The 16,764-nt window shown below is 41.9% G+C and overlaps 1 protein-coding gene across 2 annotated transcripts in view; it reads right to left on the bottom strand.

The window, feature by feature from the left end:
* Positions 1 to 14,029: 14,029 nt before the first annotated feature.
* RNF8 (ring finger protein 8) overlaps positions 14,030 to 16,764 on the bottom strand; it is a 95,348-nt gene continuing 92,613 nt past the window's right edge. For both annotated transcript variants that reach the window (XM_003340356.4, XM_007483816.3), the window contains one exon: positions 14,030 to 14,925. In XM_003340356.4, the coding sequence (XP_003340404.2) occupies positions 14,909 to 14,925 (17 nt within the window). In that variant the 3' untranslated portion in view covers positions 14,030 to 14,908. The remainder of the gene's footprint in view (positions 14,926 to 16,764) is intronic.

The following is a 16,764-nucleotide window of genomic DNA, read 5'->3' as shown; positions in this document are numbered from 1 at the left end:
TCCCCCTTGTATTTCCCTTTCTACCCCCCTCCCTTCTTATTCCCTCCCTTATTTTCCCCTGTAGTCTTTTTTAAAATTCCCCACCCACCCTCTCCCTCCCTTGTATTGCTTCCCTCCCCACCAGTCTGTTTTTTACCCTTCTACTCCCCTATAGGGAGCAAATCTATTTTCTTCCCCAATGGATTGGATTGTTCTTCCCTCTTTGGGTCAGTTTCAAAGTACGTAAGAGTTGAGTATTTCCTATCTCCAACCTCTTTACCCTTCCAGTGTATCGATGTTCTCCCCCCTCCCGCCATGAGCTTCTTTGTGACGTATAAATTTACCCCCATTTGTTTCTTTTCCCATTTCTTTTAGTCATAACCTCTTTTCTTTTTTAGCTTTAGTCATGTATATATATATATATACATACACATGTATATGTATTTATGCATGCATATATCTATATACCTATTTATGTCTTGTCCTTTCATCTTATACAGTTTGTCACTGTTCCCTCTGAGTGTAGTTCTTCTAGCTGCTTAGGTGATAGCAACAGTTTTTAAGAGTTGCCAATGACCTCTTTTCTTATAGGGATACATATCATTTTAACTTATTGAGTCTCTTAATAAAACCCTTTTTTGTTGTTGTTGTTTTTCCCCTCTTTTTTAATTACCTTTTGATGATTCTCTTGAGTTCTGTGGTTGGACTTCAAATTTTCTGTTCAGGTCTGGTCTTTTATTTATGAATGCTTGGAACTCTTCTGTTGTGTTAAATGACCATACTTTCCCCTGTAAGAATATAATCAGTTTTGATGGGTATTTTATTCTTGGCTGTAGGCCTAGTTCCCTTGCTTTCCAGAATATCATATTCCATGCCTTTCGGTCCTTCAGTGTGGATGCAGACAGATCCTGTGTTATCTTCACCATGTTTCCATGGTATCTGAATGGTTTCTTCTTGGTAGCTTGTAATACCTGTTCTTTTATCTGATTGTTTTTGAATTTGGCTATAACATTTCTTGGTGTTGTCAGTTGGGGATTAAATACAGGGGGTGATCTGTGGATTCTTTCAATCTCCACTTTCCCCTCTTGTTCTAGGATTTCGGGACAGTTTTCCTGGATAATTTCCTCTAGTATTATGTCCAGGCTTTTTCTTTTGTCGTGGTCTTCTGGTAGTCCAATTATTCTTAAATTGTCTCTTCTTGAACGATTTTCTAAATCGTCTGTTATGTGAATGAGATGCTTCACATTTTCCTCAATTTTTTCATTCTTTTTGTTTTGTTTTATAGTGTCCTGCTGCCTTGTGAGGTCACTTGATTCTAGTTGTTTTACTCTGGTTCTTAAAGATTGGATTTCATCTTTGGCTTTTTGGTCGTCTTTTTCCTTCTGGTCTGAGTTTCTTTGAAGATCGTCTTTCATCTCCTTTGCCTCGTCTTTCATCTCCTTTGCCTCATTTTCCAGCTGGATGATTTTGGCTTTCAGGACAGTATTTTCTTGTTTTAGTTCAAGTGCCTCTGTTTCCAGATGACTTATCTTAATTTTTAAGTTCTTTGCCCAATTGTCTTCAGCCTCTCTTAGTTGTGTTTTGAGTTCTTCCACAGCCTGTATCCAATTCACTGGGATTTCTGGTTTATCGTTTGCTGATCTCTCCCCCTCTGTTCCATTTGGTGAGTAGTAGCTGTCTATTGTAGTTTCTTTCTTCTGTTTCTGTTGTTTGTTCAAATTCACCCCTTCTTTTCTCCCTGTATTTGTCTGTGCTCTTGTTCCTCTCATTTTTTTGTTTTTTAGGGACTTCTATCAGTCTCCCCTCTTGGAGCTTTAACAGAGGATCTCTTGGTGTAATTTCTGAGGGAGGGTTGTTGGGGGTTTGAGCTTTCCTGTCCTCTGGAGGCTTTTTATTGGCTTAAAGTCCAGCAGTCAATGAGGATGGATGGGGAGCCTGGGCTTCCTTGTGTTCTGGAGACTTTTGATGGGATTGAGTTCAGTTTAGTTGGGCTGGGTTTACTCTGAGTTTTAAACTTCCTGGACAGCTGGAGCAGATATGGAGGATCTCTAAAGCTCTGGCCAGGCTGCCAGGTCTATGCTCCTTGTAGGCTGCCATCTTGACTTTGCCTCTAGGTTTCTGTTTTTTCAGAAGACCCAGCTCTCTAAGGGGAGAGGGGTTGTGGCTTGCCTGGACTCTGATGGCTCCTGATGGGATTAGGTTCAGGTGGTATGGGCCAAACGATCCTGGAGCCAAAAAAAGGAAGAAAAAAAAAAGCAGCCACCTCCTCTTCCACAGTCTGTGTTGAGTGCCCAGAAACTGGCCCGGGTTACTTTCAAGGTAAGCTCTTCGGAGCAACCCTTTTGCCAGCCCTGAGTTTTCTGTCCTTTCAGTAGCTCTGAGGGCTCCTGATGGGATTAGGTTCAGCTGGTTTTTTTCAGAAGACCCTGCTCTCTAAGGGGGGAGGGGTTGTGGCTTGCCTGGACTCTGATGGCTCCTGATGGGATTAGGTCAGGTGGTGTGGGCCAAATGATCCCCAAGCCAAAAAAAGAAGAAAAAGAAAAGCAGCAACCTCCTCCTCCACCATCTGTGTTGGGTGCCCAGAAACTGGCCCAGGTTACTTTCAAGGTAAGCTCTTCGGAGCAACCCCTTTGCCAGCCCTGAGTTTTCCCCCTTCTCTCTATGTTTCCCTGCCGTCTGTGTTGGGCGCCCCGGAGACTGGCTCAGGTTGCTTTCAAGGTGAGTCCTCAGAGCCCTGAGGTTCCCGCTGCTGCCTTGGGCTCAGCACTCTGGGTTGGGGGGGATGGGTCCTGGGACCTTCTTTCTGTCTACCCCTTAGATCCAAGTGATCTAGGGTTCTGGCTTTTGGGGTGCAGTACCTTTTGATCCAGGTCCAGGAGGAGGTTTCCCCAGGTTTATCCTGTTGTTCGGCTTGAATTTCGGTGGCCTAGGAGCACTCTGTTTGCGATCGGTAAGGAAGGGTTTCCGAGGTCTGAACTTTCACTGCTTCTACACTGCCATCTTGACCGGAAGTCTCCCACAATCACCTTCTTTTAAAGACCTTCCTCTCATTAGGAGAATTCAAATACTACCTTCTCCCTAAATCTTTTTCTCATCCCTTCTCAAATTTCTCATGATTCTTTGCCTGAATACTCTCTTATATAAGTTATTTGTACACTTGTTTGAACCTGGACAGGATAGAGAGAACTTTAGGTAAGGAGAAGTGGTTGTTAAGAGATAATGGCAAGTGGGGGGACCTCAAAGTGGCATTGGGTTACAAGAAGTATATCAATTCTTTCTCTTGGTCTTGTGTATCAGAGGGTATAAGAAAAGGGGCAGCCAGTCTTGGATGGGCTATTCAGAAATGTTATTTCTTTAAGAGAAAGCAATGGATAACAGAGGATGGAAGAATGTGAAATGGAATGATGTAAGATGAACATATTTTCTAACTGTGTGACCCTAGGCAAGTCACTTAACCTCAGTTGCCTGACCCTTATGGCTCTTCTGCCTTAGAACCAATATACAGTATTTATTTTAACACAGAGGGTAAGTTTTTTTTTTCCTTTAAAAAGTGATTTTATTATGAATTAAAGAGGGTCCTGAGAACACAGTGGAAACGAAGGGCAAAAGGAAGATAAGAGATTAAGGAAGATCAGGACTGAGTTTACTAGAGTAGTCAGTGAACAGCATGCCATGTCTTCAATATCGATTTCTATCCTTCCTCCTCATCCTCCAAAATGATCCACACTTATTCTGGCTCTGGCCATGGTTTGTATCATAAATTTCACCTTACTCATATATGCAGGCATTTAATAAGTGCTTATTGAATTGATCTGAACTTAATCACAAACCATTCCTAGCTCTGCCTGTCTTAATTATGTTCTACTTGGCCCCAAAGTTCAAAAATAGGATCAATGGGTAAGAAATTACACAGATTTCAGATTTGGACTGTCCAAAAGTACAATGGACTCTGCCTTGGGAGGAGATGAGTTCCCCATCACTCAGGCTTTTTAAAGCTGGCTCACCTTTTAGGAAATGTTGTAAAGATGGTTCTTGTTCAAGTATGGGCTGGACCAAATGACCTCTGGGGTCCCTTTCAACTCTGAGATTCCATGATAACCTCCAAGACCCTTCAAGATATTAAGAGAATTAATTTTTCAGTCATTGCATAGTCATCCTAATCGTTTAGAGACAGGGTGTAGGCCAGTAAGAAAATGAAGAAAATAAGCTATGACTACTCACCTATTGAAATCCCTACACTTTCCCCCTTTAGAGGAAGAGGCAGGAATCCCTTGTTTGCCTATTCCAAAAGAGAGCTGAAAAGGCAAGAACAGAGAGGAGCAGCAGCCAGTGGCTTGGCTTCCTGGAAGTAGGGAAAGATCAGAGCCCTTAAGTCTTCTTTTCACCCTCACTTTGATCTTCAGGGTCCTGAAGGCAAGCTTTGGGTGGTTGGTTGGATGAGGGATGAAAGAGGAAGTGGTGACCCAAAGAAAGCCTTGAATGCATCCTGCACATGAAGATGAAAATGGGATGTGACCATGGACCATTACTGTTTAAGGAACTAGTCCTCTGGCTCCCTGTCTTCTTTATTAGGCTCAGCTAAATTGTGACTAGGCCATCTATTCTCTAATACCTGCTTTGTAGCTGCAAGAAACCTTTTTATAATGCATATAAAGACATGTTGGTTACTTAGGATTTTTGCAATTGCAAATATTACCCTCCCTTTGTGAATGAATTTGCATTGCTTGCTGGAAAAAGTATCCAGGGAAAGCCTTAAATTGCTGGAGTAAAGGCCCCATTTATTATCTTTTGACCAAATAGCATGCCTCAAGACAGTTTCTCTTGGCAACAGTCAAGTTATTTAGAGATAAGAAAACTCCACTAGGATACTATTAGGATATACCTATCAATTGTTTGTTTTCTTCTTGCTCATTCCTACTGCTTTCCCTTATTCTCCTTAAGCCCCCATTACATCCATGGACAAAGCTTAAAGAGCAAAGTCAACCTCAGGAAGACCTGGGTTCAAGTGCCTTCTCTGGCACATTGGTGCCCCTGGACAAGCCCCTAAACCACTTAGTGCCCCACATAGCTCTCTAAGATTTTAAGTTGCAGAGCAGATGCCAAAGAATTTCATCATGCTGATGAAATTAGCGTCTGGTCCCTGTGCCAAAAAGCTCTGGGGATGGGTATCTTTGTGTCACACCTCAGGACTATAGATGACATATTTCAGCATCCTCTTGTTAAGAGGTTTGGAGTAGTGATAAGCTATGTTATCTTAAAGCTGCCCTGACATTTAGCCAATCCCTGCCCTAGAATCTCTGGAAAACTTGCCAAAAATTGAACTTTTCCTATATAAAAAGGAAACATTGAGGCATCTAAGTAGCACAATGGAGAGTGCTGGACTTGGCATTGGGAGGATCTTGGTTCAAATTTGACTTCAGAAACTTCCTAGCTGTGTGAGCCTGGGCAAGTCAACCCCAATTTCTTAGCTTTTACCACTCTTCTGCCTTGAAATCGATAGCATAGCACATAGACTCTAAGCCAGGAGGAAAGGGTTTTTTAAAAAATGATACTAAGACAAAGTCTTCTGTGCTAAGTACTCCATCCTACGGTGGTATCAACCCTAAAACCTGGTGGTGTTGTAGGTCCTGCAAGGAAGCTGGAACCTCTCCAAGCTGATCTCGGACGTAGGGTCCTCAGCTGGAGACTAAAGCCCTCGGAACTGTAGTGGCCCCATTTCCAGCCCTTCTGAGACCTCTGCTGGATATAAAGAATAACCTTCAATAAATCTTACTAGGATACAAAAGTTCTCAGCTAATTTACCACAAAATCATTAAGAGAATACTTGCTGCTTAGTGATAGGGAAGAATGGATGAGAGGATTTGAGTGCTCAGAAACAGCACTAAACCACTTAAAATTCTTAACATGACACTTAAAAAAAAATAACCCTTACCTTCCATCTTAGAATCAATGCTGTGTCTTGGCTCCAAGGCAGAAGAGTGGTAAGGGCTAGGCAATGGGGGTTAAGTGACTTGCCCAGGGTCACACAGCTGGGAAGTGTCTGAGGCCAGATTTTCAAAGCCCCCCTAAATTTCCACTTAATGCACTTGGATAACAAGGGTACCCAAGCCTTTCCAGAATCGAAGCTCCAGCACTTGCTTCCACACAAGTGCAGCTGCCAGGTCTACTGGGCATCTCGGTAGTGTCCTTGGGAGATGGGGAAAGGGGCATTGGCACACCTCAAACTGAGTGCTTTCCCAGAAGTAGGTAATCAGCTGGTTGGCGGTCAAGGAAGTCATTTGGGTAGAGAATTCAGCTAAAGGGACCAGGGTTCAATAGAAAATAATTCACAGCCCCTGGGAGCAAGACGGGCTTGGGGCCTGGAGGTCTTAGCAAGCTGAGGATCAGGAGCCCGCTTCTCGCCCCCTATAAAGGGTAGCCTGCCTGCCTGGCACCTGTAGCGCGGGTACCAGGCTCAGGGGGCTCTGCAGAGGTCCACCTTTAGTTGCGTGCCCAGGTAGTTCAGTTCCCCATGGTGCAGCTGGACAGCTGCCCTCATCCCCAGCAGAGGCCACAGCAACTCCTAGATGCCGAAGAAACAGAGCTGCAGTGACTGGTTTTCAGGGATGCTGGCGGTGTGGTTGTTTCCCAACCCTGTGGCCCGGGCCCATCAGCCAGGGGACCACATAGCACCGAGCTGGGGGGAGGGCATCCCCCAAAGAACTATTGCTCCGGGCCCCCTTTTCCTAGCCCTGGTCCATTCTTGACAATGTGAAGCCAGCAGGGATGGCTTCAGAGGGTCACTGGCTGAGCTGAGCTTCACATCCTGGGGGCGAGGCTCCCCAGGGCAAACCTCAGAATCTGGAGCTTCAGCCCTCCCCTCCCCACTCTAGAGGGGCATTCATTGGCCCCCAAGATTACAGAGTGACGAATGTTTCTGCAACTGGCTGAACCCTTTGAAGAACAGCAATGTCTTTTGCCTCTCTTGGTATCCCCAGCTAGAGCCCAGGAGGCATTTAGTAAATGCTTATTGACTCACTGACTCCAGTACCGCACACGCAACTAGATACAAATTTAAGAAGATCGACAAAATTAGTATCCAGAGTTTGGGGAGCAATCAGGCCGCTGAAATAATGGCCACTGAACAAATCCTGCTGGGTCATAAATGTGTGTGTCCTGCAGGATCCAGAGACCGGGTGCTTCTGCAGACAAAGTCATGACGCGGGAGAGCAGCGGGCAGTAGGTGCAGCCTGGCAAAGACAAAGAGTGACACAAGGGTAGACCCGGCAGTACACATTTTATTCAAGGGCCTTGGCTAACGTGTTAAAGAAAAAGCGGAAAAGATCTCAGAAGTGGGACGACAGTCGAGTACTACAGGCAAACTTGGAACAGAAGTCTTTAATCTGATCCCTGCTACACTTGAACTAAACTGGATCCAGATTGCAGCTCGGCTACCCCGGCCCCTGGTCCTAACCACCTTTGGGTTTTTCACTTGTCAAGTGAGGGAGGGAGTTGGCTCTTTCCAGCACTACTAGTCTGTCTCTCTCTGGACCCACCTGGATGAAAAACACGGCCTTTTAAGCCATTAGGCCTGAGCTTCAGGTGAGCTCTCACGTCTAAGCAGGGAGTCTAACTCATGGATGATCCACGCCAGATTGTGGCCAGCCCACGGTGGACCAGGAACTTCCTCATAATCTCGGAGGGCTGTTTTTACACATTCTTCCTAGATGTGCATTTCTTTACCAAATGGAGGTCGCCATTATTACTCATGAGCAGTCTGGGAAGAAGGCTATTCTGGGGACAGTCCCCTTCTGTGGTGCTCTAGCTCTTTGGGGGTTATTTTCAGATTGGCTTGGAGCAAGTATGCCGCACAGAGCCAGTATGTGGAATGCCACGGATGCAGTTTGGCCTGGGTAGGCCAGATATTCAACCCAACCACTTGTTGAGTGACAACCTGCAAGGAAAGCCAATGATCGTTCTCAGAGAAGGACAGCCGGTGCACCAAGGGGCAGGGACAATGACTTTCTTCTTTCAGTAAGAGCTGAAGTCCTTAGGGAAAGGAACAAAAGCATCCCCATCATAAAAGGTGAAAATATTACGTTAGCATACAGCAGAATTGGGGTATTTAGCCACATACTGGTCTTGATACAATCTGATTGCTGGGATGAACTGTGGCAGGAGCAATAGAAAGCAAGCCCTTTCTGGGTTAACATAATCAGATGAATATAGGACACCTGCCAGTCACTGAAAAGCAGACCATAGCTGGTTGAATTCATTTGCTTTAATAATAAGCCCAAAACCTCAAACAAACCTCCCCTGCTCAGTCTCTCAGAGCATCAATGTACAGTGAATATACTCCTAATTAGAGTCAGACAGCCCAGCACTTCTGTGGGGTTCTGCTAGGGTAGTTCAGTGCCTGAAGGCAGAAAAAGTTTTATTTTCCCAGGCAAGCAAAATGTAGATGATTTGTTTAATGTCAGATGTCCCTCCAGGGAACAGTCACTCAGCAGCTCATTGAAACAAGATGAGGGGCTTTGGGTTTTGTTTGTTTCTGTTTTTATAATATAACATACAGGTTCTTGTTCATGAACAGTGCAGTCACATTTGAGCCGTAGGAAAGAGAAGACTATTTTGAAGAGAAGGATTACAAGTCATCTGTGCCTCAGTACTCTAAGGGGGCAGTGAGGTCTGTGGGGGTTTCAAGCTACAGGATGGTCTCATTGGCTGATGTTCAGGGATCATCTTCTAGCAATTGGAATCAAGAAACGTCTTGCTCTTAAACCTTACAAAAGGGTCACAATCAAAGATTTAGAGCTCGAGGCTTCCTTAGATGTCATCTAATACAACTTTCTCATTTTATGTCACTCAGTTTAAAAGGCAAACAACAGAGAAATTAAATTGGAGAGAACCCAAATCATTAGAGTACTGCCACCCAGAGATCAATCAAATCCTACTTCCATGGCGGTGCTTCAGCCTCTAGAAGGAACAAGATGGAAACATCTACTCTTTTTCCATTAGCCATTGCTACGAGAAGCAAAAGGCCAGCCCCAAGGGACTGGGTAACAAACAAGAACTAGAGATAAGAAGGAAAATTTGATCTCATATTTGATCTCACCAAAACTTGGTGAGATGAGACTCAATGACTAAAATATGGCACAAAAAGACTTAAGTAATCAAAAGAAACATGATCAGTAAAAAGGGTGTTGTGAGGTAACATTATATGGGGTAAGTAGACATACCCACTTGAAAAAAAATCAGTAATGGGGAGGGACAGGCACATAGCAGAAAACACTTGGTGAAGATTAAAGGATACAGAAACAAAAGTAATACCACCATCTAAGAATAAATAAAACAGATTACATAGAAAGAGGAAATAAATAAGTGGTTCTGGGAAAGAGATCACAAGCCTGGCATCATATATTAAAAATAAGCAGGATTTCAATTATCTGGACATGCACAGGAATTCTAAAGCCAAAAGCAAAGCAAGTTCATTTCTACACTTACCTTATTAATTTCACCCTTCTAATTTTGATTATATTAAAACTTTTTGTACAAACAAAAGCAATACAAACATGATCATAGAAGGAAAGCAAAGAACTAGGCAAAAATTTTTATAGCAAGTTTCTCTGATAGACATTTCTCAACTACATAGAGAACAAAGTCAAATTTATAAAAATGTTATTCTCCAATTGATAAATGGTCAAAGGATATGAAAAGGTAGTTTTCAGATGAAGAAATTAAAGCCACCTATTGTCATATTTAAAAAATGCTCTAAATCACTTGATTAGAAAAATGCAGATTAAAACAATGCTGAGATACCACCTCATAACTATCAGATTGGCCAATATGACAGAAAAGAAAAATGATAAATATTGGAGGGGATGTGGGAAAAGTGGGACACAAAATACCTCTGGTAGAGTTATGATCTGATTCAATCATTCTGGAAAGCAGTTTGGAACTATTCCCAAAAGGTTCTAAAACTGAGCATACCCCTTTGATCCAGCAATACTGCTGCTACATCTGTATCCCAGAGATCCAAAGACAAGGGAAGGACCTCCTTTTAAAAATAACCCTTACCCTTTCTCTTTGAATCCATACCAAGTATTTATTCTGAGGTAGAACATCCTTAAGGAATAGGCAATTGCCCAGGGTCACACAGCTAGGAAATCTTTGAGACCTGGCTCTGGGATGGCTCATTCTATCCACTGAGCTACCTAGCTGCCCCAAAAGGATCTTTTATACAAAAGGATTTATTGCAGTACTTTTGGTGGTAGCAAAGAATTGGAAACTGAGGGGCTGTTCATCATTTAGGGAATAGCTGTCTGAGTTGTGGCATGTGATTGTGATTGAATACTAGTGTGCTAAAAGAAATGACAAACAGGATGACTTTGGAAAAATTTGGACTTATATGAACTGATGCAACTGTGGAGTGAGCAGAACCAAGACATTGTACATAGCGACAGCAGTATTTTTTTTTTAAACAAAAACTGTGAATGACCTAGTTATTTATTCTGATGAAAAATGCCATCTACCTCCAGAGAAAGAATTGAAGCCTGAATGCAGACTGAAATGTACTAAATTTCACTTTTTATTTTGTTCACAAAATGACTAATATGGAAAAATGTTTGACATGATTTGCATATGTAAAATCTGTATCAGATTGCTTATTGTCTTAGGAAAAGGAGAGAGATGGGAATGAGGAAAGGATGGTGAGGAAGGAGAGAATCTGGAACTCAAATTCTAAAAAAAAAGAAATGTTAAAATTGTTTATATGTGTGATTGAAGAAAAATATATTTTAAAATTTCATCCTTTAAAATAGGTGGAGGAACTAAGAAAAGTTAATCTTGCTCCCCTAGTATTTATCCCAGTGGTTAGCACATAGTAGGAGCCTCAAAAATGTTTAACTGTCAAGTAGCATGATTACTGTGACAGAAGCAATGAGAACTTTGGGGGGAAGAGGAAGCCACACACTCCACTTTAGAATGTGAGACAATAGCCTGTGTGCACACTGTTTCAGAGAAAAGCCAGGTAGGATCCATAGACCAAAATTCTACATGGAGTTAGTTCAGGTGTGAAGGAAAGACTGCAAGAATGAAACAGTTAAGGCTCAAACAGAAATAAATACTAGGAAAATGGGAAGTAGGTAAGAGAATGCATGGGGAACTCACTCAGCCATTTCAAAGGAAACGTACAGAGGATGGAAGCAAGGGCAGGCAACAGGATGAATACAAAAGTTTGGCACGGTCCTGTGAGAATGTCCCGAGTTTAAAAACTGACAGAGACCCGAAGCTTGGCACTAGATGGAATATTGGGGATTGGAAATAGGTTATGAGGCTGAAGGATAGCGTTTTCTCTATAGATATAGGGAAAGGGAAGACATAGGGAAGATTTAGGGAGATTTTAAAATTTGGACATGTTAAGTTTAAGATATCTACAGAACATCCATTTCAGTGTCTGAAAGGCAGCTGGAGATGTGTCAACAGGGTGGTTGGGGTAGGACAGGTAGATGCGAGACTAAATTTCAATTGAGGGGGCAACAAGGTGACTCAGTAGATTCAGTCAGGCCTAGGGATGGAAAGACCTGGGTTCAAATGTGACCTTAGACATTTCTTAGCTGTGTGACTCTGGACAAGTCACTTAAACGCCACTGCTCTAGTTTGGAAGCTCCCCATGCAGATTACAATCCCTTATGCCTTTGCTCTCCTGGCAGACCCACCTTCCCCAGGCATTTATCTTTGTGATGTCTTTTGACATACTGCTTCTTGAGCATAATTCAGAATTGGCAGTGTGCTCTCATCTACTTATGTCTACCACATGCCCCTTCCATTGCCTTTTGGGTGACTCATAATTTTCCAAGGATTATGGCATTCCAAAATCTCTTCTGCTTGGAACCAAATACACAGTATTATCTAAGGTAGAAGGCAAGGTTTTAAAATTTTTTAATTTTTTTTTCATCTGAAGATGATCACTTCCCTTGAAGAAAAAAAATCGATAATCCATCTGACTACTCTTTCACCTCTATTTTCATGGGCAATGGAATTGGGAAGCTTTTACAAACAATATTCTGAAAGGTGGAGGAAACAAAATCTCACTGGTTTTTGCTTATTGATTATAAAAATACTTTTGATTAGATAGAACAAAATGCATGTTTTAAAAGGTTCTACTACAAGGTGTCTCCTGTAAATGTTATGGTTATGTAAAATTTCCTGATGGAAATGAACAAGGTAACTTTGGGACCCTCTAATACCACATGGACACCAAGAAGATAGGTGGTCATTCACCAGATCTTGACTGCCACCACAGCTTCCCTATACTATAGATGCCAAGTTCTACCTGATGCCTTTATTCACAGACAACGTACTGAAAACATTGTTTCACAGTCCAGGAGCATCTCCTAAATGAGGGCCCTCACAACTTCCCAGGTCAAACTAACAATCCAAGTAGGAAAAAATGGTTGGAAGAAAAACCAATGTCCAGACTCTGATAAGAAGTCAGATGAATGAGCAGGTCCTTCAGGACCAGTATTTTAGATATTAAATATTTTAGAGGGAAAAGAGGTAGGTCTTTCCTAATCCCCTCTAATTCTAGTGTCTTTCCTCTATTGATTACTTTCCATTTCTCCTGAATATAGTTTATTGGTACTTCGTTGCTTGTATGTTGTCTCCATCATTAGACTGTGAGCTTCTAGAGCAGAGATTATCTTTTGCCTTTCTTTGTATCACCAATGTTTATTTAGTACAGTGCTTGGAACAGTTGTTCAATTTTGTCTGACTCTTCCTGACCCCACTGGGAGTTTTCCTGGCAAAAATCCTGGAGTGGTTTGACATTTCCTTCTCCAGCTCATCTTGATAGATGAGGAAACTGAGGCAAAACAAGGTAAAATGACTTGCCTAGGGTCACACAACCAGCAAGTGTCTGAGGTTTGGATCAGAACCCAGGAAGATGCATCCTCTTGACTCTACCCTAGCACTCTTATCCATTGTGTCACTTAGCTGCCCTTGAAACCCTACAGTAGACCTTTAATAAATGTTGCCTGACTGAATAAAAAGGAAGAAGAGAGTGGGCATTTGCAAAGTTAGTGTTTTCAATGGTTACAACCTCCGATTTAAAAAACAAAATGAAGCAATCTTTTAATACTAATGTTCTTCTAGCAATATATATTAACACTGCAAATCATGGAATACCATAATCTCTGGAAAACCAAAATTGTGGATGACCTAAAGGCAATGGGGAAGGGGTGGCACATGGTGGACCTAAGTAGACAGCACATTGAATGGGTTTAAATCTGGCCTCTGACATTTCCTAGCTGTGTGACCCTGGGTAAGTCATTTAACCCCCTATTGCTTAGCCCTTACTGCTCTTCTGCCTTAGAGTCAAGGTAAAGGTTTAAAAAAAAGAATTAAAAAAAAAAGAATTTAAGGAAGGATACAGAGAAGAATCAGGATGAGGCCACAAAGGGACTGTGATTTAGAAAGTAGAGGAGTAGCCACTGAACATAAAATACCCAGAACAGTAACTGCTCTTGTTCTAGGTGATGCTTTCACTAAAGTGGCTTATAGTCACATCAGATCCTTTTTCAACATAGTAGCTACCCCTTGCAGATTTGTGTGATTTGTGAATTTGGTCTGGTAACACATCTGCAAAGCATTTTGTTTACAAAGCATTTTTTTTAAACAACTGCCCTTTGGGGTAGATAGGACAAACATCATCACCATTTTTGTGGATGCCATCAATGTCTTTATCCAAATCCCTGGCATGTCATGAGAAATCTCCATTCAGATTCACATCAAACCATGAATTGATATTTTTTGGAGGTGGCTGTTCAGCCAGTTCCAAATACATCAAAAAGTATCAAGAGTAGTCCAGGATACAAATCACATGGATGACAACAATTGAACAAAGAGTCTCACCGGCCTCGTATAGCCCCCAGCTTAAGAATCTCTCCCCCTGACTTTTATACCTTATCTGTCATTCTTCGTTCTCGTCATCGACAGCTAAGGATCTTATTAGTAGTCATAGACTTTTGCTTCCCACTAGACAGAGAAACTTATTTAAGAGAAAAAGAGGGAGTCACATAAAAAACTAAGTTTTAATTAAATACATATACATACATATACACAGATTTCTTAAGAAAGCAGATCATATTTCCAGGGCATTTGGTAGAATGTGTTGGCAACTCCAGCCGCAGACTGACAGAAGACAACCCCACTTCAACAGGACTGCGGTGTAACAGAACCTGTCCAGAAATATTGGCGCAGAAAGGAAAATATGATTCTGTGAGGCCTTAACAGAGCACGTCTGCTCTGAGGCAGCGAGATCTGACTTGGCCTTCCTGACTGAGGTTCGTTTGGGGTATGTATGGTCTGCTCCTGGATACAGCTGCTTTACTGCAGTTAATGAGCTGCCAGTGTTTGCCTATGAAGCTCGTGGAGCTAAAAAGGAAGGGAAGGGAAACACGCCAGAGCCCAGCTGAGCAGCTAATACATTTTATTACTAGGAAATGATATCTTATTTGTGAGGGGACTTTGAAGTCCCCCAAGAGAGGTCTATCTGTCTTCGTCCTACAGCAAGATACCTTAGCTGGCCCAGAGCCAGTGGGATAATTCACAGCTTCCTCAAAAAGTCCAATGTGGATGCTCTAAAGATAAAATGGGGAAACCCCACCCCCGCTCCAAAAACACCATTTGACGAGTGAAGTATTGTGATAAAGCATCTTCTACAAAGTGACAAGAGGAAACAATATCCCAAACTGGTGGCTCAGTTCTGGTAGTAAACAAGATGATGCTGCAGACAGTAATGGAGGCAGGAGTGGACCGAATCGGGAGCTCAGTGCACCATGCTCAGGTCTCTGCCCCAAAGGCAGGAATGAGTTACTTCTGAACAGTGTTTCTCTGCATCCATGTGGAAGTCTCCTTGTAGCCCAGTCAAATACTGCAGGGAGCTTGGTTTTCAGGATTGGCTCTTTGCTTTGGAGAAATAAGAGAAAACAATTAGATATGAATTTAACATTGCATTTTTCTTTCTTTTTTTTTTAACCACTATCTTCTGTCTTAAAATCTATACTAAGCATTGGTTTCAAGGCAGAAGAGCAGCAAGAGCTAGGCAACTGGGGACTTGCCCAAGGTCACATAGCTAGGAAATATCTCTTCTCAGTATTATATTTCCAATATAAGTCTGTACTTCTTTCTAGCTATCTCTATCTAGAATCCTACCTTCATCTCAAACTGAACACATCTAAAAGTGAAGTCATTACTTATTCATCTCTAAAAATTTCTCTTTAGAAAAAAACTTTGTTGATAACACCATCAGCCCCAAGGATGTATGAGCTCAAACTCATTTTTGCCCCTTCTCTCTTTCTCCCTTCATATAGTCAAACAGTTGTCAAGGGTGGTCACTTCGACATTTAAAATCTTCCATTACTCCTGTTCACTCTCCCTGTGGACCTCCAGGTTCAAGTACTTCTCTTTTCTCATCCTAGACTATTTTAACCCCCTAATCAGTCACCCACAACCTGCTCGAGTATTCCTCATCCAAGTCAATGGCACACATCTGCCTGGGCAATGTTCCTCATACACTGACTCCTCTGACTGTGTCCATTTTCTCTTCATCCCTGATTGGCTTTCTGTTGTCCAAATAAAGAAAGAATTTCTGTACCTGATATTTAATGTCTTTACACAATGTGGCTCAAATCAAATGAATAGTCCTTCCCATGTACTGCCCATTTCAGTCAAACTGAACTGTTTTCTGTTCCCATTCTTCCTGTACTGTCCCTAAGGCTTAAAATAGTCTCCCCATTGACATCTGGTCACATTTCTCTTCATTTAAGGCCTGCAAAAAGGTGTCAGTTCTTTCATGAAGGAGCATTCCTTGACTCTCTATCCTACTTCAGCTCGAAGTGATCTTTCCTACCTCAAATTTCTCCTCACACTTTACCAAGCCCTCTATTTTTACCTCAATAAATCTTATTTCATAGTTATTTGTATACTTAATATTCAGCTGATCAGATCATTAAAATTTCTTAAGAGATAGGCCTATTATTTATCTTTTTTAAAAACCTTAACTTATGAGAAAGAACACTATCCACATTCAGAGGAAAATCTGTGGGAGTAGAAACAGAAGAAAAACAACTGCTTGATCACTTGTGTCAATGGGGATATGACTGGGATTAAAAACCCTAAATGATCAGCCTAGTGATATCATAACAATAATATGGAAATAGGTCTTGACCAAAAACACATGTAAAACCCAGTGGAATAGTGCATTGGATAAGGGAGGGGGAAGGGGAGGGAAGGGGAAGAAAAGAACATGATTTTTGTAATCCTGGAAAAATGCTCTATATTAATCAATTAAATTAAATTAAAAAACAACAACAACTACAACAACAACCTTACTTTCTATGTTAGAGTTGTTACCTTTAAGTTCCAAGGCAGAAGAATGTCAAGTGTGAGGCAATAGGGTTAAGTGACTTGTCCAAGGACATACAGGTAAGAAGTATCTACGGTCACATTTGAACCCAGGACCTCTCATTTCTAGACCTGGTTGTCTAGCCCACTGAATCACCTAGCTTCCCTGTATAATTTATCTTTATCCTCAGTGCCTACCCTGCACAAAATAAATAATATTTGAACAGTTAAGTTAACTGTACTAGTCTTGGAAGTATGTAAATGGAACCTGAATCTCATAACTACATTTCCCAGCACCCCACTCACCTTACTTTATATACAGTAGGCAGGATATAAATTGTGTAGCTCCATCTCTCTCTCTCTCTCTCTCTCTCTCTCTCTCTCTCTCTCTCTCTCTCTCTC

This window comes from Monodelphis domestica, chromosome 2 (genome assembly GCF_027887165.1).
Source record: "Monodelphis domestica isolate mMonDom1 chromosome 2, mMonDom1.pri, whole genome shotgun sequence".
Taxonomy (NCBI): Eukaryota; Metazoa; Chordata; class Mammalia; order Didelphimorphia; family Didelphidae; genus Monodelphis; species Monodelphis domestica.
Note: the sequence above shows the minus strand (reverse complement) of the source record. Positions and strands in the feature narration are given on the sequence as shown.